The following is a 23,469-nucleotide window of genomic DNA, read 5'->3' as shown; positions in this document are numbered from 1 at the left end:
TACTAAAACTTCTGTCCTCAACTTAAGCCTTTATTAATTCTGTCTTCTGTTTTTTAAAAAACACCCTTAAGACAGAAAAAGAGTACCAAAATATAAACGCAAAAACATAAATCTAAACACAAATTTAAATAAGTGAGAAATTATCTTACCTGGTGTAATACAGTTGGAGTCAAATCTGGCTTCTGTAGGGAGAGTTTCTCCCTTTTCTAATGCCTTTTTTATTTTGTCCTCTGCCTCTTTTGCTGATCTAAAACAAAACAGGGTTGGAGAGAGAGCAGAGAAAGAATCATCTTATTCAAATGTTAATACCCTAAGTACAGCTTTACTGACAAAATAAATATAGTTGATTTTTTAGAGTATTAAAACAAAAAGGAAGAGGAATTTAACTCCTGAATAGTTTGAATTTGTTTCCAATCCCACAAGGAAGCCTTAAAAATAGCTTTTTCTTCCTGGTACTGACAGTAACCTGTCACTACTCAGATACAGTTAATATTTAGATGATCATACAATGGCTGATCACAATGACTATTGAAACAGTAGGAATATTTGGGATCTAAACATCTGTAAATGCTATCTCAGAAAATAATGGTAACATATGAAACAAAGCAGCAGGTTTGGAATACCAAGGGAGTCAGGGGAGTGAACAATTTATCATCACCAGTAATGGAGAAACTAAAAACATTATCCCAGCCTTTCCTGGCCAATGATTTCATAACCATTTGAACTACAAATAGAGAGATCACCTAAGTCTTAGATTTTTGTCCTTCTCTCAATTCCACTACAATTTTCTATTTAGAACTTTTTTAATCTCTACTTCCTCTCAACCTCCTTTTCTCCTTAAAGAAAAAAACTCATCAAACAAACCCCACAAAAAAAGTCCAGTTGCTTGAAAATATTTTCTTTTGTCCCTTCCCCCATTTTGTTTATGTTGCATTTCACTCACCAACCCTGTGCTGTCTGACCACTGGCTTTCTTACAGCAATCTCAAAAAAAGCTTCCAAATCTCCCAAAACATTACTATAATTCTTAACACTGTGAATCTACTTGCAGCTCTGTATCTGAGGAATGTATCTTGGGAACTGGGAACAACAGGGAATCAGTTTCATTCAAAACCTGATTTCTTCCATGACTGTCAAAGAACACCCTGTTACAGTTACCAAAAAGGCATATCCAGAACCAGCATCCACAAATACCAAAGATGCTCCCAGGTTATGAAGCCAGTGGAAACATCTGCAAGAGCTCCATTGCAGATTTATTTCACAGAAAATGTTGTAAGAAAAAGCTCCCCCTGTCCCCAATTGCCACACACACACAAAAAAATTTAAGTGACAAGCAAACTTTCCTTTTCGGAATCCTCATTTTAACATTTCTACAGACAGTAACTCTCATTTAACTACAAGTTAAAATCACTGTCAAAGGCACAACCAGTCAATCTATTTTACTTTTTATGGCATACATGTAAGTAAGTGGGGTTTTTTAAGTGTTTACTATCCTCAAGACAGAGTTAGAACTAATCTTCTTACCTAAAACGTCTCCCACGCTGCTGATTCATTTTTGCTCTTGGAGCTACTCCATCAACTGCCATGAAGAAAACCTTCCTTGGTTTAATAATGCGAAACAATACTTCCAAATAGTGGAAGATATTGGCAAAAATCTTATCTTCTGAGATTCTGAAGTGAACATCATCATCATTTGGATGTGAACACTGATGTATAATGCCATTCATGTCCAGGTATAAGTTGTCAAATTCTGGAATCTGCAAAAGCCACAGTCAGTCCCCACTTGTGAAGCTGAAGCACTGCAATCACTGCCTGAGGCACAGCTGAGAGCAAGGAACTCTGGAAACAGCTGAGGCGAGAAAACCTCCCTGGAACCTGCTGCACATCAACGCACTAAGGAAGAACATCTCCTCTGGTTATGGGTTTGCCTGCACATGCAATCTGTTATTACGATTTTTCTCAGTGATCAAAGTCAGCTGAACAGATTCTTATCCTATCCTGGCTGTTTCTGGAACCTCAGGACTTTTGTCCCTGTGCTTGGTCAGTCTTCTACATTGTAAAAGGGAAAAGCAAACAAAAATCACTCTTCTGAGAAACATTTATTTCCTTTTTATAACCCCACACACTTGCCTGATTCAGTCTTCCGTAGCTGTACTACAAACAATAAAAACTACAGAACTGAGGATGCAATTTCCAACAGCATTTCCAAAGCAAAGCCACCTTAAGAATCTTTAGGGTTCTCCCAGTTAGCCAGTTCCTCCCCTGCCCACAGCAAGCTGCCTCTTTAGTGCTCTGAGCCACCTGGGAGTCTGGAGAGTGGCAGTGACCACCAAAAGCAGCACAGTTAGCAGTGATAACATCAATTTCTTTCCCACACTTCCAAACATGTGTTTTTTCCTTTCTAGTTCTCTGCTCCTCTAACAGCCCTATCTGTAGCAGTCACACTTTCTTTTAAGGGAAAAAAAACCTTCCCAAATGTACACAAGCAACAAAAACACTGTTAAACACATGAAGCAAAGGGGCTATTACTATCTTTTTGTTACCAAACCCCACCAAACACACACAAGATCAATTTGCAATAAACAAATCTGTTCTTTAATCCACCAATATGACTGTTCATAAAAACCCTGTTCTCGTTACAACTGTACCCCCTGCTGCAACCCTCTGGTTAAAGCAGACACTGCTGCTCCAGCTTGCCACAGCTCTTCAGCACAAGCTTAAAGGTTCCACAGCTCCGGTGAGCAGCCCAGACTCCTCAGCAGACAGCAGAAAAGCCAGCACACACTGCTGCCTCTGGCTACACAGACAGCAGGACCAAGCAAAGCATAAGCGAAGACCTCAGCTTTGAAAACTGCTTTGAGACCAGCAGGAAGGGTCAAATATCCAGGTCTGGAATCACTTGAACCTGGCATCTTAGTTACATTGATACAACAGCTATTTAATCTTTAAAAATCACACCTGTTTAGGGAAAATGTATTAATATTCAAACATGCCCTCGACTGTCACCCCTCTCACAACATCCTTACTCAAACTATAAAACCACATCTATAACACTGCCTGAAAACGATAAAGAGCTTGTACCTAACAGGTACCAAACGTGGCCTCCCTGAAAACAAGACTTTTTTGCCCTACTGTTAAAAGCATCATTTACCACTGTCCTTTTCCAGGCTTGAACCTACTTCCCCATTTTGTTGCTAACACAAACTGCTCGACGCAGGTGACAACAAGGAAACGCAACAGGGCTGTAAAACCCGTCCCTCGTCATTACTGCGCCATCCTTCGTCAGCAGCTGTAACTTTTCTGAGCCCAACAAGGAAGAAACTCCAACCTGGGTCTCCCCGCGGGGCGCGGGGCCGCCGGGGCAGCACCGCGGGGCTACGGACGGGGAGCCGGAGCAGGGGAGCGAGCCGGGCATCGCCACACTGCCGGGGAACGCCGGGGCTGGGCATTCCCTGCGGGAACAGCGCGGTTTGGGTCCGGGACTGCTGGAAACATCGCCGGCCGTAACGAGGGGCGCGAGTGCCGCCGGCCCCGGCCCCGGGCGGCGCTGCCCCAGCGGCGGGCTCGGCCCGCACAGCCGGGCCGTCCGGGGGCACCGAGCGCCCTGTCCCCTTCGCAGCGATCGCCCGCCGCCACCCCGGCACTTCGGGCTGCCCCGAGCTCCGGCTCCCCCGAGCCGCGGCCGCCCCAGCTGCGGGCGAGCCGGCCGGGCTCGGGCTCGGGCTCAGCCCCAGAGGGCCGGCCGGGGACAGGCCCGGGCGCTCCTCCCGCTGCCTCGTCCCGTCGAGGGGCCGCTCGGGACCCCCCGGGAAAGGGCCCCCTTGTCAGGCAGCGGCGCTCGGCCCGCAGCTCACCTGATGCTCCTTCAGCACCTGGCTGAGGCAGGGGTACCGCTCCGAGATCCACCGGTAGAACTTGGGGACCCCCATGGCCGCGGACCCCGCCGCCCCCTCAGCCCCGCCGGAACCAAACACGGCGGGCCGCGCTCCGCCCTCCTTCCGGCGCGCGGCGCTGACAGCGGCCCAGCGCCCGCCGCACCCCCGGGCGGGCGGGGCCGCCCCTCGGCCACGTCACCGCCACACGGGGCTGGGGGCGCAGCGCCCGCCCTTCACAGCAAACCCTTCAGACAGCCCCTCTCTCGCCCCCTCCCTGGCTCCTCTGTGGAGCTCCCACGCCGTGCCCGCGGTGGGCGGCGGAGCCGTGCTGGCGGTGCGTGGAGCAGCAGCTCCTGGGGCAGGTCTGTGCGCTGTGATAAACTGATAAAGCCTGGGAAAAGGAACAGAACCCCAGCACTCGCATACCACACCAGAAAAGACCGGAGTATGTTCCAGAGATTACGTTAAAAAATCTTCGCGTTTATGGGACAGTGGCAACACTTCTAGAAAACCACCCGCGAGGTTCACAGACAAACAAACCCACTATAACTAGTTGCCCATCCCCATTATTCAAGTTTACTCTCCCGAGCCTCTGGACTTCAGCTGAACAGAACTGAAACTTCAGTCTCACGCCTGTGATCAGGAGCCTGTGATCAAAACCCGACAGGACTGTTTGTCTCTCAGAATAGCAGAAACTGTACAGATACTGTACAAGAATTCTAACGATAGCCTACTGTAGGGTAAAAGAGTGTAATTTTTCCCTCTCTTCCCCCCCCTTCCCTACTTGAAGAAGCAGTATTGTAAGTTAGTATTTGCTTTCTGTCCTTATTTATTTAATCTACTCTTGACTGTGTTAAAACACTTTTTCTGAAACGGAGCCTGAAAAACACTCCTATGGCCACGCTTTTCACAAGGGGGAGCAGACGGGCTGTCCGGAGCTGTCGGGAGCTGCCTGTTGCAGTCACAGCTACAAACCCTGCCCCCTGCACTGCCCTAAGGCCAGGGCCCCCAACACCCTGTGCCAGGTCCTTCAGGAGGGTTTCTTAGCACTGCAGGCTAAGGAAAGAAGTTCAAAACAAAGTAACACTTTACCAGTTTACTCACTGTAAGACGTAAGATCCAGACTATTTTCCTAGACATAGCCAAGCCACACGGAAGAAAGCTGAACAAAACCAAAATTCAAGGTCTTCTGCTGGAAAGAAATGCTAATTATTTTTAGAAAGCTCTTGTGAATATGAGTAGAAAAAGCTAAAAGAATCACTTTATATCATATCAGTATTAAACTTTAATGTCATATTTTCTAATCTACAAGTAAGCTGAAGGAGAAAAAAAACTTTACAAAAAAATACAGTACTTTATAGAATACATCTTTCAACATCGTGAAAAATTTTTATATAGACAGAATAAGACACTTGCAGAGATTTGCATAGTCTAATTTTTTAAGCAGTACTTTTGTACTGCTGTCTACAGTCTACAAAACATAAGTCCTAACACTTTACACATCTGTGAGCGCATTCATGGCATCTTTGCAAAAGCAGTTTACACAGATTTCAGATGATCACAAGACTGTTCTGCTGCTCACAATCAGGAATCAACAGAAGTAACCAGGTCTCACTGAGTCAGACCTTCCCAACAATATTACAGCTACATCCCTTGTGAATGGTATTGTTCCAAAGGGAACAAATCTCACATATATGGAGCCCAGCCCATATACATCTGGCAGAGCAGGTTGTCATCACTTGCTTCTTGAATAAGGTAATGGACATGCCCTTCAATAGATAAAGGTAATCCCTTTATTCTGTTTCTAGTCTTAATGACACCTTGCAGCCGTTGTTCTATATCAAGGACATGGGTTTTGGCCTGGAAAAAAAGAAAAAAATAATATTGCTACTATCCATGAACTTCCACTTCTTAAAATTAAAAAAAAGTATTTGTTAGAACATGTTTGAAATTGTATTTTAATTTAATACAAAACCCAGATGTCTATACCAGATATATTGAAAATAAAGGCTACTCACTTTTAAAAACAATTCTTAAAATATATATATTATTGGTTAAGTTATAACTTTTGCCTTACATTTCTACAGATAAAAGTTACCAGAGAGACTAAAAGAGCTATACAAATATATTTGAGAATGGTAGAAAGCTTTATTTCATACGGTTACTTTCAAATAAACACAACATATTCCTAGCCTTGTTCTTGGAAATCTGGATAAAACTTAAGTCTGGAAAATTTAGGCCAAAATGATGAGCAACTGAAGTTGCAGAAGTCTAATTAAAGAGGCTGTGCTGAGCATCTCAAAATGAGCTCTTCCAAGGCCCACTAGAGCCGCTATTATACTCACATATTTGCTTTTAAAGCCCAAGCATAACATTGGCACCTCTCCAGAAAAAGCAGTTAATTTATACAACTATGTGGGTGGTCTCGTAACTAAAAGAAAGGTTATGTAGACACAGCCTGGTCAGTAACTGTTTGAAAACCAGGAGATTTTTCTGTGCTGAAACAGCTCAGTTAAGTTCTCTGTTGTAACACAGCTTCAGTACTGTAGTTTGTCCTTATCTTAGTTGCTGTGTTTGTCAGTGCTCCCTAAGTATTATCTGCTATTACACATTTATTTTCATTAAGTAGTCCTTAAAAAAAAAGGGACAAATCAGAAATTTTGCAAAGAAGATAGATAATAAATACTACAGGCTGTGCAAGCTATATTTTGGACGAATAATATAGTCTTCATAAGCAGTTAATAAACAGAGTATATATGAAATCCTAATTTTAATCAAGTAATCCTTGACATGTAACAAGGCACGTATTTATTCAATAATAAACTTCCACTCAGGAAAAGCACAAAAACACACATGGGAAGGACTCCAGATGTTACCATCACTGTACCTCTGGGGGACTGTGCAACTGTCAGAGTGAGGAGCAGCAAGATCCATCACTTCTGCTGATGTTGTCCTTGATTTAATAACACTAATAAGGGAATTGTAGGCATTTTGTTTGGTTCTTTAGTAGATAAATTCCATTTTCTATCAGTAAAAGAAGTCCCTTTATGGATAAAAATTATGAACACAGAGATACTAAAGAACCTCCAACCAGAGAAATTTTTAAATCAAAGAAACAAAAGAAGACAGTTAAGGTTTCAGTTAGAAAATATATAACTCATATAGAACCAAAATGGACATTTGACTTTTGCATACCTCAGGTTATGCTTGTTTTAAACTAACCTTTTCATTGACAACTTCTCCAGTTTCGTTCACCTGGGCTCTTGTATTCCCTTTAACAGGTTTACTCCATTCCACAAGAGGATCGTGGAGAAAAGTCTTCAAGACACTAAATAAATTAAAAATAAAAAATAAGACTAAGATATATAAATATATATTTAACTGCATGTCATAGTGAGACTGAGCTGCACGATGGGCATATGCTGGAACTGGCAGCAGTTCCTGTTTCCCATGTTTAGACTACAGGCAGCTTTCAGGAGTTTGCAGCACAAGCAGTTGCCACACCTCATTAGGGGCTCTCTCTGATCACGCATGAGCCTCATGGTGACTTCACAAGCTCTTCGGAAGAGACCTTCTGTTCCCATTGGCCCCATTCCATTCACCATGTTGTGAGTGAGGCGGAAAGGAACGATTTCTGGAACTTCAAAAGTTTCTCCCTGTACATTGATAAAAAAGAGTATGCTGATAAAAAAGGGCATACCTTGAGTGTTTTAAGCATTATTTAAGCAAAGAGTAACATTTGCACTGTGTTTTTTCCCCCACCTTTGTCTCTGGCAGTTTCCTGGCTGACACAGTCCTGCTTAGCTGCTAAGGGGAAATTACAGTGGATAAAGGATACCAATGTCCAAATAACCTTTTTCCATGTTTTAACACACTAATATGGGATATAAAATTTTGTTCTTAAGTGTATACCACTGCTCTATAGTCTCATGCAAAATGCTACTTTTTTTTCATATATGCAAGTTGCAAAAAACATTTTTTTAATTAAGTGTTATATAGGACAATTCAGACTTATTAAAAAGAAAGCAGAGGAAATAACGTAACAATATCTCTACCTCACTTATCTGAATTAAAAAGGCCACATGTCCCACAGCAAAAGCATCTTTCAACTGACACTCCAAATCCCACTCTGGCTGCAATTTCTGCTGTTTACCTTTACAGAACCTTTGGAATTTTTGTGCTGAATTTGTGTGAGAAAGAAAAAGAAACTCTCCACAGCAGCAGAATTCTGAATGTAGAAATTACAGTTTTGTTTGGAAGGTGACAGTGGAGAGAGGAGAATCACAAAACATAAACAGTCTAGAATTTGGGCTATTTCAGTGTGTCCACATCAGGTCATTGATAGTGGCTAAATCAAAAAACTGGCTTTCATTAAATGCAGGATACAGAATGATCACAGACTCTACATGTCCCAGACTGTTTGTTGGGTATAATAAGAGCCAAAGTGAGAGACAGAACACAACGAGTATGTTAAAGTAAAATAACGTGGAAAAAAACCAAGACAGTAGAAGTTTATAACTTAGATGCATATAAAATAAAGAACAAGTTCAGCAAGTGGCATTTCTCACCTTATTGAAAAGGCAGTTGAAATCCACGTGCACACATTCCCCAGTCAAAGAATCAAACAGGATGTTTTCCCCGTGCCGGTCCCCCAGGCCAAGGATGTAACCCACCATGGACATGACCGCGACGGAGCGGCAGTAGGCAGACCTGCTGTTGTACCTGTGGGAACAAGGACTGGGAATGTCTAGGGCACTTCCTTGGCTTGTCTGTCTCTATTCAGTAGTATCATTAATGCTTAGGGAAACACACAAAGATGTTCTTGAGCCAGTCCAACCCCAGTCACTGACCATGAAGTAGGATCAGGAAACGTTCTAAGAAACCATTCATGGAAGAGAGGAGGATGACGAGGCAGAAGGACTTCTTTGAACATTTTCAGCTTTTCAGGCAGAGGTGCTGACTTTGGAAGCATGTGCTGCCGCAATTCTTTTCCAGTCATGTAGATCCCTGCAACAGACTTCCTCAATTAGGCAAAAGAAATCCCCAAATATAAAGCCTTTTATGTACTATCACAATATGGTAATTCAGAGAAAATAAATATTTCCATAAAGCTGAAATAAATGAACAAGTGAAAAATAACCCATAGCCTGTGTTGGTCGGTTTACTGGAAAGTAAATTAAAAAAATCATTATGTTAACTGACAGTGAAGACCTGGCAAACAAGCCACCACGGGGTAGAGTGAGGGAGGGGAACACATAAACAGGAAAAGAACCTATCCTCACAAAGCCATTCATTATATTCATTCACATTTGGAGTTCCAAACTCCCAGAATATCTACATACACACAGATAATGTGCAAAATTTTTCCCCAAAATTTTATTACACTGACCAGAAATCTGCTTTTTAAACAAGAAATTAAAAAACATATCTGATCTTTTCTCAGGAAAGTCACTGTACTCTCAGCCTTGATTTAATTATATATTACCTAAATTATCTCACACAAATGTAGCAGAAATGAAAAATAACAGATCAAATCTAAAGAAAAAATCCACAGTCTGCTCTATGATGTGTGTCAGTGCTGCACACACATCCCTGTGCTGCTGAAACAATTTATATCATCTTATTACCAGAAAGTATTAAGATGACTGTGTTATCAGTTCTTGTAAGGAACTTCATTGCAAGCATCAATTCTCTTCCATTTAAAGGTCTACCACACATATGAATAATAATATATTGCAGATAGTTAAAAATATATGTGACTGCACCTTCCTAGAATTTAGCTTGATTCTTGCCATTTGTTTCATTTACTTATTAAGATAGAAGCCTTTAAAAATATCAAAAAGCTGTCATTGTAGTATAATATATTTCTGTACCTTTCTCCTTATAAAGCTTTATCAGGATATTTCTTAGCCCAGCAGTATTGTTCACCCATTCGATTATGCCGCATTCGTCATTTAATGGAATCACTGCGTAGGTTCGAATGTGGAGTTCTCGCCTACGGGACTCTGCGTCTTTTCTTAAGCACTGTTCACAAAAGATTAACAGATAACACAGATGGGATCAAAATGGATCAATAGCATTTACCATTCTATCTATTTCCATTTTCCAATCACACAATCTAGAATTTATAATTCTAAGCTTCACAGTTCTGCAGTAGGTCAAACACAAGCAAAATGTGTATCTGTTCTCCAAAGGAAGTTAAAAAAAAGAGGATTTTGCAATAACATAGTCAAACTGCCTAACTTGTACATGGCTCAAACCTTTGAAAGTGGTATTTGAAATAAGTCTTTTAGTGTTTCAGAGATGCTGTCATTTGCTTTAACCTCACAGAAAACATGGTACCTTAGCCCAAATCATATTGCCGAGAAGCAAGATATAACTAAAATAAGAAGTATGGCAACACTTCTAGTAGGAAAAGATTAATTAACCTGTTTTCTATAAAATATATTACAAAACACTAAACAAGAAATATTAAGCATGAAAGCAGAAGGTTTGCAGGTATTTATATACTGTAAATAACTTTTCCTGCCTATTTTTGCTGGACTAGGCAATTGTTTTGGCAAAATGTTATATTTTGTTATTGTTTTCACAAGTATGTAAGAAGTTACACATTATCAATTGCTACTGTTTTCTGCTGAAATAAAATATTTTACACCAGTTTACTTTTCTTCCAGTGAGCTTTATCTCAGGGTAAGTTGGCTCTTTTATTAGATAGTTCACTGTTCTGTCCTGGTCAATAAGTGTAATGCATCTGATTGTCTCACTCATCAAACCTTATTAATAAGGGAGTTGAATTCCATGAGCCGACAGTCTTTCCTTAGATCATCTTTTGGCTTACACATCATAATGTAAGATTTCCCATCTGAACCTTTCAAGGTGATCTTTTTTGGCTTTTGGAGTGAGGCAAGAATTTCCACCTAGAGAAAAATGAAGTTCTTAATTAACATCTGCATCAGATTATACAAAATTAGGAGTGTAATTGTAATAAACCACTGCAACCAGTCATGTCAGCACATCCACGGTGCTGCAGCATATTCAGCTCAGCCCACCTGCCCCAGGCTGTTGTGAAGAAGCCACTCAGTTTTTACGTGAAAGTAATTATGGAATTTCCTACTCACTCCTCCATTTCTAGAGAACTAAGATATATTTGCAGCTACATTTGTTTGACATGAAGTTAAAACCCAGGTTCCAACTAGAGCCTTACCGTGTCATCAAAGCCTGCAATGTAGGCCCAACATCCAGGGAAAGGGTCATGGTTAGAGTGGGTGCCAGGAATTGAAGGAAGAGTTGGTATCATTACAGATTGTAAGGGAATGAGGATTTCACTGAATGTGTGCTCTTCTACTAATCTTTTCAGTGCTTTGAAATGAATATTCATGCTTAATGTTGAGCTGTTTCCATCAACCTTGAAAAAAGTTGATAAAGTTAACAATAACCCTTAACAAACACTTAAAAGAACACTGCTATTACACATTAACTGATAAACAGAATAGAATAACAAATGCTTATGGTAATAAGAAAAATAGCAAGTTACACTTCAAATAAATAATCAAAAAGTAAATATATGTGGCCATTATGGCAGATGTATTTTTCCCTTTGAACGTAAATACAGAATAATGAAAGAGTTTCTTTAGTTTTACCTTTATTATTAAGATAATTTGTTCATAAAAGCACAACCAGCCTATTTTTACAGTAAAACTTTCTGAAAGTTACTGGGAATGAATTATATGTGAAAGTACAAACCAATGTAAAGCCCATGCACTGTGAAATGTACTGTTACATACTGGAAGATTTTACAATGCGCTCGCTTTAGAGCTATTTTCTACTTTTTTTTAAAAACATTTTTATTAAGTAAAAAAAAAAAACCAACTTCTACAATTTAGAGTAGTTTCTGCTAAACTGCAGTAACTGAATTGGCTAATGAAAGCCATCAGAAGAAGCTTTTGCTTTTTGCTTTTTTGAATAATCTTATTCCATGCATTAATTTGTTTATTTGTGTAAGTACCGGTTTGTTGCACAGTTCTAACAGCTTGTCTGTGAGGCGAGTTGCATCTCCAATAAATTTCCCTAAGGATTCCTCCATGTGAATAGCTCTGTTTAGAATCTCCTTGCATCTGTTGACGCGCATAGGGTAAGAGGACTGAAAAAAAAAAAAAAAAGGAAAGTTAAAAGTTAATAAACAACAGTCAAATGAATTGAAAAATCCCCCCCTCCCCCAGTAATTAATATTCTTTCCTCTACTTACTGCTTGTCATCTGGAGAAGGATGTGCTCCAATTGACAAACTAAAGTGGTATGGTTGGTGTGGGTGTGGGGGGGTGTTATTCTTTCTGAAACCATTCTTGTGAGTCCCACAGCATAAAGGTCAATATTCAAGAATATGCCAGTGTATCCTGAACATCATTTCAACCAGCCTAAAGAAACAGTATGCACCATGCTTTCCAGTTTGCTTGGGAATGACCTTACTGCCAGGTAATTATTTGGATTAAGTAGTATATCTATCCTACCTTAATCAAGGAACAGAGTTGATTATTTGATTATAAAACTCAAAGTAATATTACACAGTTATTAAATGCAATAAAATCTCTTGCCCATAACTACAGAATTCATCAGCTATTTATCATTCAAATTTCCTTTCCTAATACATCATACAAGTTCAGATGCCTATTAGCACTCTAATTTGGAACATTTAAACTGTAATATCTGAATTCAGACTGCAATAAAATATTTTGCAGTGATGGCATCAATATCCTCTTCCATAACACCGGATCACAAAAACTGAAACTCTCAATTCCTTGTCATCCTAAACAGGTTATATTTACATTTCTCTCTGATGAAAACAAGTTTTGTAAACTTAATAAAGGTGCAGCTATGCATAGCAAGGTACCTTGGACACAGCAGTCATCATCCACATTGCTTGCTGGGGGTAGGCTAAAAACACTTTCGCAACAATCACCATCAGAACGGCAAAGACCTCGTCGTGGGAATGGCAGATGCGGGAGATGAGCTGAGAAAAGGCTGTCAGGAACTGGTAAGGTGCCAGGTGGTTTGTGTGCTCTGTAATCACCTTATTTATCTTGGCCAGATCGTGCTTCATTTGAACACGTTCTGAACGACTGGCTGGAAAATAAAAGGACAACACTATGTTCCTGGTCTTCCCCACTGGAAATGTAAAGTCATTTAAATCAAGGCTGTAAAGTTCTTTTTAACTTAGCATACAGTGACTGAATACATATGCTATTTAACTATCTAGAATAACAAGAAATTACCAAGCACAGAACATGGGACAGGCAGTATTAGGAAAGCTCTTATTACACTCTTAAAATTACTTCTCTAAAATGATGCAACGGCATAGAATGAACAAAACCCACTCCATATGTTTGCCTGATAAAAGGATTCCAATGTTCTTTAGTGGACAGGAAATGAAGGAAGTCTTTACATGGGGTGAAATTAGCACATCTGCTCCTATCTCCACCCCTGCCCCTGAGGATCCAGCAGAGTTCCACATCACCATCACAGGGAACACGATTTATGTGCCTGCAGCCAAGCACAGCTGACACAAGTGTGCAGAACGAGGTCAAGATCAAGGAGCCACAACTGTCTACTTTACTCCAGACCTTCAGGCAATGTTTGCCATTTTTATTTGTACAAAAATCTCCCAGCCAAGATGCATCTCTGGTGTTAGTTCCACATGCTTTCCTGCTGTCTGCCAACGTGAGTTTTTTCTCCCCTCATTTTGGTAAAACGAGGGGGGAAATTTCAGTAAAATTCCTTCAACAACTGAACCAAAACAAACATGGAAAAAAGCCCCAAAGCCTAACACTTTACTGTAGCAAGTGTATACAATTACACTACTCATCACTCATGAGGCAACTTAGAAGATACTGGAGGATTTAATTAAAATAATTAATACTCTCCTGCATATTAACATCCTGTAATTTAAAAGAATAGTAGTACTTTTTTGCTTCCATATGATCTCAGGCAATAAGTCTAAACAAAGAACTGTAGATACACTTTACTGCTCTTTCAATCATGTACTTAAAAGAATTAATATATATAGAAATTATGTATTGGGAAAAAATGTTCTACCTTTATCACATTCATATGCTTTTGCTCCGAAGTCCAGCCACAAAGACAGCATTCTTGGCATCGACTGATAGATGAATTGGTTTCCATACTGCAGAGACCTGTGATTACATGTTTAAATCAAAGTATGTTAATGATACATATTGGAAGCAATACAAATTTTACATTCTCAATCATTTCACATTCCATTCTGAACTTAAGAAATTTATGTCAGCATTTTAATGCATCTGCAACAACCAAAAATTACAAATATACAAAGGTTTTGGGTTTATGAATCAAAACTGCAGGTGAAATAAATAACTGTCTGACAAAAGACAGACTCAGCAAGAAGTAAACTTAATTAGGTATGAAACCAAAAAGAAAGCATGCAGCAGTTTGTTTTATAATACTGCATAAAAATTTGAGACAGTCTGAATTGGTGAAAGATAATATATTCCTATAAAAATATTTTTCCCAGTATAATAGTCATCCTTCTATAGAAACTAAGAAAAGTTCCCCTCTAACCTCCCAAAATGATGAACGATGTATCTAATCAGATCTCCTTGCTTTTCCATCTTGTTGTCAGTTACCATTGGCATTAATTTATCATAGTATTTTGCAAGATAAAAATGTCCATCTTCCCATTCTGGCAAGAAAATTGTAACATCCTGCAACAAAATAAAATAATTACTTTTGAGAGGACGCTAAACTGAAAATAAAAAAATGATTCTCAAGAAACAAGAATCTTGTATTAGTTATGTTGTGCACAGTACATGCAAAACAAGTATTAATTGTTAACTCTGTAACTCCAAAAATTGTAATTTTGCCCCAAGATAATTGCTCCTACAAACTAGAAGTCTGTTTTTAAAGTACCTTTTGGATTTGGAGACAGCAAAATAATTCAGGACAAGACGATACAGAATTCCTCATCTAGGAAATATTATACTTTCATTAAGAAGATAATAATCAAGTTCTTGATCCTGATAAACTCAATACTTAGTTTCTTTTAGCTTTTTGAAAAATGAAACAGCAGGATTTTAGCAGTTGGACTTGATGACCTTTCTGACCTAAATGAATCTATGACTCTACATTTTTCAAGTTTCCATTTTCCTTCTAAATCGTGATGTTTAAAGAAAAACAAAAAATTGTGTGATATATTAGAAAATAAATAATCTGGTGAGTGGCATATCCATCCTTTAATAACACTGGCTTGTTTCCAGTGCCAATGCTTCGAGAGCAGAGAGTTCTGAACATTAGTATTTTCATAGAATTCAATGAAATTTCATTTGTTTCCATTATTTCAACCATCATTTGACTTGATACATTAGTTAGATTCTTCTCTAAATGACTGTTACAGAAGGATGTTACTCAGTAAGACAGCAGCAACTATTAACAGTATCAAATGCCAAAGCTTGGATAGGAGACATATTGCTTTTAAGGAAGCATAAAGATCTGCATCTCCTACTGGTTTAGTAGGCAATATTAATCAATACCAAGAAGTATTTCACAGGCATCACAAGAGGAAGCATGCAGTGCTGTGTTGTTCAAGAAAAACATACCAGGTGTCCCTTTTCCTAGTTCTTCAGAGACTGAAAGCATATTTAAAGCACAGTTATAAGTCACTACCAGAGAGAGAAATAACACTGAAGAGTAGTGCAATATGTCATTAAGTCAACTCTGTATTTAGCGTAGTCCACATTTTAGTGAGGAATTTTAATCTGTGCAAGCATGAGAAAAAAGCCATGCTCCTGTAATTTGTTTTTTCTTTTAGAAGAACTATATTAGGTATTTGTAGCTCTCACTGATGGGAACTGTAGCCTTCCCATCAGCCTGTACTGATGTGCCACATTAGAGCTAATTAAGATAGTTAAATCTTTACAAGAACTATTTCCCTCCTACACATTGATACTCCATTTAATCCCACTGTTGTTATACTTGGCTGACATCACCAGGAGCATAATGATAGCTTACTTAAGGGATTCAAAACCACTGTCTTGTTAACACTTATCCAAATTACCTTATACTTTTTCATGACTGCATTGCTCTCAAAGTTGGCAGTCTCTTCCATAAACCTGCCCACCAGCAGCATTGCCCGGCCATGGATGAGCTGGTTTTTGCTATCACAGGGTGCTTTATTTTCAGGGAAACATAACTCAACCCCCTTCTGGAGAACAATGAGTGCTTCATGAACCTCACCCTAAGGGAAAGATGAGAACATTGTATACACTTTAAATGAGAGAGATGCAAAACTTCCATCTTACGGTTGTTATTAAGGCAGAGCTGTGTCCCCAAGTGTGTTCTAAGCTATTCTGGCTGTGGTAACTGAATATTACTGACTTCAAATGCTTCTTTTATTCCCTTGTTATCTCAGCATTGTTGTGCCTTTAGGTGTACCACAATAATTGCTCTGATGTTTGCTGCTTACTTCTATCAGTTAAAAGGAAACAAATTAAGGAGAGGTCTACTATTAAGATAATTTAAATTTGCCTGGGCTGCTTTGACAGAGGCAGGTAATCCACCAGTTTTATACACGGCTGCCAGAAAAATCAATAGATACAGAAATGGGCCAGTAGCAGCTGGAGGTAAAAACTTCCTGTGGCTCAGCTGCAACCAGAATGTGCTGATAGTCCCAAATGACAAACCTTGTTTTACCTATGCTGATTGTGTGCCCGTTTTTCTTGAAGAAAACTAAAAATATTATTTCCTTGCATGTAAGAAATTAAATTCCATTTTTATTTTCCTTACCTTGGACCAGAGCCACTTTGCTCTTTCAATATAAAGCTCAGAGAGTGTAGATTCCCCAGCGTTCAGAAGAGCATTGTAGGCAGTCTGGTGATGACCAGCTTTTCTTGCAACTCTCGCACTCTGGAGCCAGCACTGACCAACAAGCTCACTGTAATCCTGGCTGCAGAGACATTTTTGCAGGAAATGGAACATTTCAGTCATGATATATATCACAATGTGTTGAAATAGAAAGTGAATTTCTCAGTAAGCTCTATACGACATAATGATAACTTAAAATTATTTTAATACATTTGTTTCACCTTTTTTCCCATTTAGGCCTAGAAACAAATACACTTTCTCCCTGTTTCCCTTATCGTTCCTATAGACACCACTTTTCCTCCTAATTTTGAAGGTATATAATGTTGGAGAGGACTACTTTTGTTTACAACAAATTTCCAGAGTTTTATCTTCTCTCTTCTAACATATATAGAAACCCAGAGTATTACTGAGAATACAACATAGACAAGAAACAGTCACGTTCTCACCTTTTACTAAGACTAAGCAAAGCCCTTCTCAGAGCTAAAATGGGTTCTTTTGCTCTGTAAGAGTTTTGGGTCATTTCAATACGAGCACACCAATTCAGGGTATCTCTGCTGTGGTCACCATCTGGTTGCTGAAACATTGGCCCAATACTGTGCTCCAACTCACACAGCATATGCAACCTGTGCCAGGAAAAAAAAAGGCAAAAATCATTGAGAATTGATTGCTGTTTGAGATATATGCAAATTTTACAAAGCTTTTGCCATTTTCTTTCTAGAAGTTGTCCCTAAAGCAAGAATTCAGCAAAACCAAGCACACAGAATCAAGGATTTGTAAAGTGGTTATATTCCTTTGCCAAGCTTCTGAACACAGAGACACTGAGGATCACTTGGAGAGGAAGTCAATCTTCAGAAAGAGTATTTCTATCCATTACTTTTAGCAGCAGTTCTTCAAAGAGTCTGATATTTTCAACAAGTCCCATTTTAAAATCAATACATTGTTAACTAAAAGTTATCCCATTTATTTTAGAATACCATTACTGTTATTAGCTGCCACTGTAAAGCTGCAAACCTATGCTTGGAAATGCCTTGGAAGTATTAAGCATTTTCATTATAAAGAGGCTACTCACTTTTTAGGCTACTAGAGCCAACTTGAAAGTTTATTAATAAAGGAAAAAATAAAACTACTGAAAGGGATGGGTTTCAATTCTTACTGCTCTTTTCTTAATAAAACAAGAGAGCACTTTTTGGCCTCCATACAGGTTAAAAGCAATGCTCTTAAGTTAATGGAGTTACTGGCCTATATGTACCAATTCAAGCATGGAATTAGATTGCTGGTTTTATTACCTGCTGGTTTTTATTACACAAAAATGTTTACATAAACTTGCTTGCTGATTTTGAAAGACTAGACTCAATAGTTTAATTTTTCATGAATATTTTACATGGGGGATAAGTATAAATTCCCAATTAGTCGAAGGTTTTCAGTTGGGTGAGTATAAAAAAGGTGACAAAAAATGCTCATCAGTACCATTTACTGTGGAAATGCAAAACTCTTGCTACTACACAGTTGATTATGTGATTTCTGGATTTGAAAATAGTGACATGAAAATGAGAAACCTGATAATGTGTTCGTATCCTCGCTGGTAGGATCCTCTTTCAAAGCTTGCTGCTGAAAGGGGCACAATCTGTTCTGCTCGAACAACCTTGAGTGTCTCGTAGAAAGCTGCTTCATTTTTCTTCTTGGCTGATAACAATAAATTTCCCAGTCTGACACTCCAAGTAGTGGACTTCACGTCTTTGGAGAGAAAAAAAACCAAACCCTCTATTTTTTTAAGCAGCTTAATCTGAACATGCTAATTTTTCTTAACATACTACTGGAAAAATAAGCTTTTCTCAGAACTAATTAATTGAGTTTTAGTAACACTCTATAATGCCACTCCACAATCCACCCACCCAAAAAAATCCAAAATATATTGGGCCTTACACACACTCGAAACTTCTCAAAGACTATGCAGTTTACAATCAAATACAGTTACAAAAACCAGAAGACTGTTAGGACCAATCCTCCATCCAGTAAAATCCCAAACCAAAAAATTACAATACCTGCCCCTATTAATCAAGATGATTAAACTAAAAATACACTTGTTCAGAAATGCAATGAAGGATTAATATTTTTATATCATGATAACTTACCTGAAGCTAAATAATTTTCCAGTAAATCCCATCGGGACAGTTTCCAGGCTGCTTCCACCCTGTAAGTGTTCAATTCAGAAATCCATTCAGACCTGTTAAAAGAAAAAAAAGGCAATAAAACTTCATGCTGTCTCCCCTGTTAATCCTACATTATACTAGCAAATATTCTTTATATAAAACTTCTCTTACTTGAAAAGCAGCAAGGTAAGCTTGCTTCAAATGAAAGTCAATAAAACCAAAGGACATGCACTGATAACAAATAAGAGCTGTGCAACACAACCCCACAAATGCAATCTCCAAACAGTGTATTTAACTTCCATGGCCCTCCTTAAAAATTACCAACTTTCAATCCATTTATCCTATTAGACTACAGAATACCTATGGAATCAATAACATAGGAGATAATGAAAGAGTCTACCTAACAAATTAAAGCACATCCCAGCACTGCACCCAGTGCAGACAAGAACTACAAATATTTTTGGACATCTTGAAAGGAATAATTTATAGATAAAGCACTCAAGGTTTTGTAGCTTCACATTGCTAATTGGATATTCCTGATAAGCCTCAAATGCTCGTTAATGAGCAGAAATGGTTTTATATTACTCAAAGAAACCTTGCATTAGATGCTTACAGTACCTGTTTGCCAGCACTCCATTCACCTGAGTAATGACCGTGGATAACTGACCAAGGCCTAACATGGACTTCACCACACCATGATAGTGAATAATCTAGAAATAGGGGAAAAAACCCACAAAACAACAAATAAAACCTCCATACATATACATGAATGAAATCCATGGCAGTCGGAAGGAGGAAAGATGTCCCTTTGGGTGCTTTTTAGAATAGGAAAAGGCATAACTAATTGCACCATAAGCTAAATGAACATTCAAAAAAAATCCAGTAAGAGATTTTTTTCAGTTCATAAGACTTTCAGTAGCAATAATTATTCAGCAACTGCCACAAAAAACTCTTATATTCCTATTTTACTTAAATATTCTGAAGAGGTTTTTTTGACTTAGTCTTCTGTGAGATTAAAAAATAATCATCATATATATTAAAAAAGAAAAAAAAAAGTTTTCTATTTACCTGGTCAGGTTCCAGTTGGATAGCCCTGTCATAGCAGGCTGTTGCATCTCTTAATAAGCCAATACTTTCATGTTCAAGGATCTGTTCTTTGAGAGATGGCTCTCCTTTCCGAATGGCACTCACCCCAGCCACTCCATCTGGCTCATGCATAGCAGCATACAATTTCTTTATGCAAACAGAAATGGAAATGGACATTAAAAACAACTCTAAGACAACAAGAATTTATTTTATATATTACATGTTCAGAATCCCATATCTTCTGGAAAGTGGAGCACACACTGCTCTGTAAGACTTGTTGGCATCAGGCTTTCATGGAACATGTCAGTTTTGCTGGGCTGCTTCCAAAGTTGAGCCCTACTTTTGCTCACCATACCATAATACTCATGATCTCATACTAGGGACAGAATAACACATTAAGTTACCAGAAATGATCTGTAGAAAGGGCAAAATAAATGTCCTATTATGACATGATAAAGTTGTATAATATGAAGATGCAGATTACTTCAGGTGGAAATGCAACATACTGAGTTTTTTAAAATTTGAAATGGCACTGAGGAACATAAACCATAGGGAACCACAAACAGGATCATGTCATAGGCTCAAATACTACTTGAAAATGATTTAAATAATTTTCAACACCCTTAGCAGTAGCTCTTTTTCTAATTTAGAATAAGCCACTTGGATTTTTTTCAAATGTGCTTTGGCTTTTTTTTTTGTTTGTTATTATAGTTGTCTGTGTTTTCTCTGACAAAAGGCACAGAGCTAACTAAAACCAATAAATCTTATACTTTTGACAAAACTACATTGAATTATTTTCAGGATTTTACAATCTTATTATACACTAGAAAGCTACTTATTCCTTTTCATGTAAAAACATGCCAAGCCAGAGGAAGTACTAAAAATATTGCTCAAAGACTAAACACTTGCATCCAACAGCAAGTGCCCAACTACCTGTTTTCTTCTTCCCATCTCAAAGAAGAATTTGACAAAGCTTTATTAATCATGTACATTTTCATTTTAAAATAAAAAACAAACCCAAAAAGAACTTCAGAACCTGAAGAAATCCAAGATGTTCCTGGATATTTTGTTTCTTCTCTGTGATGAATGATTCAAAGTGCATCACAGCCCTTGTGTAAGCCTTGGAGCGAAAGGAAGCCACAGCCAATGTATCCTGAGGGATGAGGTCCAGAAAACGGGTCACATTTTGATATTCTCCATAGTCCTCACTTGATGCTGTTGAAAACAAGACATATTAATAAGTCTGTCAACTGAGGTTTCATTTGTAAGACTTAACTGAATTTCAATGCATAAAGTAAGTCATTTAACAATCTAATGAGATAATTGTATTAATTTAAGAACACATTTTCTCTGTCAACAATATTTTTTTCAAACAATCCTGGTGAACTTCCTCCATCTTGCAAGACAGCACAGAAAATGTTAAGCTGAATGTTTAGAAAACTACCAAGAAATTAATATTTAATTATTTGAATTTTGAATCTGTATTTCCTGTAACAGGCAATCAGAACAAGGCTTTTGGGGTGGGAGGGGGTGGAAATCACAATATGATATTAAGAAGTCGCAGAACAGACTTACATATCATGCTAATACTGCATTCTTAAATGGTCATAATGTGAAGCCACAAATGCAAATACTTATTTGAACAATGCCAATGCCATTTTAAATAAAATAAGTATCACTCACTTTTTAGATCACTCCTGTCTTTGCTAGATTTGCCAGTATTTTTCTCAGCAATAAGTATTTGAAACTTATGTCTAGCCCACTGAGTGAGATGATCAAGCATGGAGAACACTGTCTGTGTGCTCAGCTGACTGAGATCAGATGCACTGTCTTCAAGTCTCCTGGTGGACTGGTCATCGTGTTTCAGAACAGCCATAATCTCCATGTAAACCTACACAAACGTTAAGATAAAAGGCTGAAGTGTCCTACCAGCTTCAAAATAGTAAGAAACAGCAATTAACAAAACTCAAACTAAAATACTAGATATTTTAAATGTATATTTTAATAATTTAGGGCTTAATTCCAAGCTCTCATCTCTCTCTGCAAGCTCTCTCTCTCACAGTCTCAAGAGGAAGAAATGGCAAACCAAGTAGGAGTTGTTGTCTGGATATTCCATGTAGGGAGAAAGCCTTTAGGTTTCAAACACACAACAAATCCTACTGCATCTCTTCTACAAATACAGTACTTCAGGGTTTGATAAGAACAAAGCTATCTACTGGCTAATAGATCACAGATCTACTTTTTTGCTTATATTTAAGTAAATGCAATGCCAAAAGACCTGTTTCCTGTTTGGTTTAGTCCACAGAATATGAGTTAACATACATAACAGAGGCTTATTGTGGATATACTTGTTCACATAAGAAAAATCATCACACACTCACAATGTTTAAACACAGATACTTTAGCAGTGAAATTTCAAAGTAATGAAATCTAAGTTATATTTTTCAGTATCTTCTCCCTAACTCTGTTGTTTCTTCCAGGACATGCTTACAAAAGAGTCCTTGCAAACTTGCATCTCTCTGTACATGTATGTGCTGCTCACAGCACAGATGGCAGCACACAGGCACATGCAGTGACAGCTGCAGCAAATTGAAGGAAAGCTCTGGACGACTCTTCTCTCGTATCCCTGCCTTGCCACAAATCCTGCTCCACATGAACCTGGTAGTTAAACAGTTTATCCACTTAAACTGCAATTGTATGCAAAGGAGAGGAAAAAATTATGGGTCTGAATTCTTCGAATTACACAAGTTCAATTTATTGGTTGTTTTTGTTGCACTCTTCCTCTTTGTACCACTCCAGCTCTGGATGTTCCTGCAGTCATAATTAACTAGATGGTATCTCATCCTAGGCCCAACTGAAGAGAGAGATGGAAATGCACAGAAAAGCAGTTCCAACACAAACTTGTATTAATACACAAAAAGGAGTTTAACACCTAAACAATTTATTCATGTAAGTCTACAGTAATTTTGCAGAGCTGAACAGCTCTTAGGAAGAACAGCTGACCACTCCTATAGAAGGCACTACCATAATATACATCTCACCTCTTGTTGATCCTCTTGACTGCATCCCAACAAAACATAGACAAGGATGTGTGGGAGCAGATAAATTGTCACCTTATAGTCATTTTTCATCATTATACTGCAGCAATCAAAAACTTTTCTGGCAAGGTCATGTCGCACCTACAGAAAGATATTATTTCCAGGAGAAGTACCATTACAAAATGCAAATATCTGAACAATTAATAGATTTCCTTTTGTTGACAACACAAATTCTAGTCCATTAAATAATTTTAAGATACTTGTCTCATACAGAAGGTTCATCAGATTCAAACCTGCAACCAGGATGGCCAATGGCAGCTGCTATTACACGTATCAGCTGCGGATCTCACAAAAAGCCAGGGGATTTTGCTTACATGTTCCACTTTCCCATGGTTTTTACACCATTGTGAACTTGCACTGGCTAACAGAAAAAA

At 38.5% G+C, this 23,469-nt stretch overlaps 2 protein-coding genes across 8 annotated transcripts in view; both read right to left on the bottom strand.

The window, feature by feature from the left end:
- XRN1 (5'-3' exoribonuclease 1) overlaps window positions 1-4,003 on the bottom strand; it is a 36,796-nt gene extending 32,793 nt beyond the window's left edge. For all 7 annotated transcript variants that reach the window (XR_010433097.1, XM_064666374.1, XM_064666375.1 and 4 more), the window contains exons 1-3: window positions 3,854-4,003; window positions 1,524-1,756; window positions 150-247 (exon numbers count right to left, since the gene is read on the bottom strand). Coding sequence is in view for 6 of the 7 variants with exons in the window: in XM_064666374.1 (XP_064522444.1) it covers window positions 150-247; window positions 1,524-1,756; window positions 3,854-3,928 (406 nt within the window). In the remaining variant the exon portion in view is untranslated. The remainder of the gene's footprint in view (window positions 1-149; window positions 248-1,523; window positions 1,757-3,853) is intronic.
- Window positions 4,004-5,135: 1,132 nt separating this feature from the next.
- The window catches only part of ATR (ATR serine/threonine kinase), a 39,333-nt gene continuing 20,999 nt past the window's right edge, over window positions 5,136-23,469 (bottom strand). Inside the window, exons 26-47 of the mRNA XM_064666370.1 lie at window positions 23,039-23,176; window positions 21,681-21,888; window positions 21,034-21,212; window positions 19,980-20,144; window positions 19,530-19,621; window positions 18,894-18,985; window positions 18,318-18,495; window positions 17,208-17,384; window positions 16,684-16,843; window positions 15,956-16,135; window positions 14,464-14,606; window positions 13,963-14,060; window positions 12,761-12,993; window positions 11,880-12,014; window positions 11,079-11,279; window positions 10,648-10,791; window positions 9,748-9,898; window positions 8,725-8,881; window positions 8,443-8,596; window positions 7,379-7,530; window positions 7,097-7,202; window positions 5,136-5,734 (exon numbers count right to left, since the gene is read on the bottom strand). Coding sequence (XP_064522440.1) covers window positions 5,561-5,734; window positions 7,097-7,202; window positions 7,379-7,530; window positions 8,443-8,596; window positions 8,725-8,881; window positions 9,748-9,898; window positions 10,648-10,791; window positions 11,079-11,279; window positions 11,880-12,014; window positions 12,761-12,993; window positions 13,963-14,060; window positions 14,464-14,606; window positions 15,956-16,135; window positions 16,684-16,843; window positions 17,208-17,384; window positions 18,318-18,495; window positions 18,894-18,985; window positions 19,530-19,621; window positions 19,980-20,144; window positions 21,034-21,212; window positions 21,681-21,888; window positions 23,039-23,176 — 3,417 coding nt within the window. The 3' untranslated portion in view covers window positions 5,136-5,560. The remainder of the gene's footprint in view (window positions 5,735-7,096; window positions 7,203-7,378; window positions 7,531-8,442; window positions 8,597-8,724; window positions 8,882-9,747; window positions 9,899-10,647; window positions 10,792-11,078; window positions 11,280-11,879; window positions 12,015-12,760; window positions 12,994-13,962; window positions 14,061-14,463; window positions 14,607-15,955; window positions 16,136-16,683; window positions 16,844-17,207; window positions 17,385-18,317; window positions 18,496-18,893; window positions 18,986-19,529; window positions 19,622-19,979; window positions 20,145-21,033; window positions 21,213-21,680; window positions 21,889-23,038; window positions 23,177-23,469) is intronic.

This window comes from Pseudopipra pipra, chromosome 10 (genome assembly GCF_036250125.1).
Source record: "Pseudopipra pipra isolate bDixPip1 chromosome 10, bDixPip1.hap1, whole genome shotgun sequence".
In the NCBI taxonomy this organism is placed as follows: Eukaryota; Metazoa; Chordata; class Aves; order Passeriformes; family Pipridae; genus Pseudopipra; species Pseudopipra pipra.
This window is presented reverse-complemented; position numbering and strand designations above follow the sequence as displayed.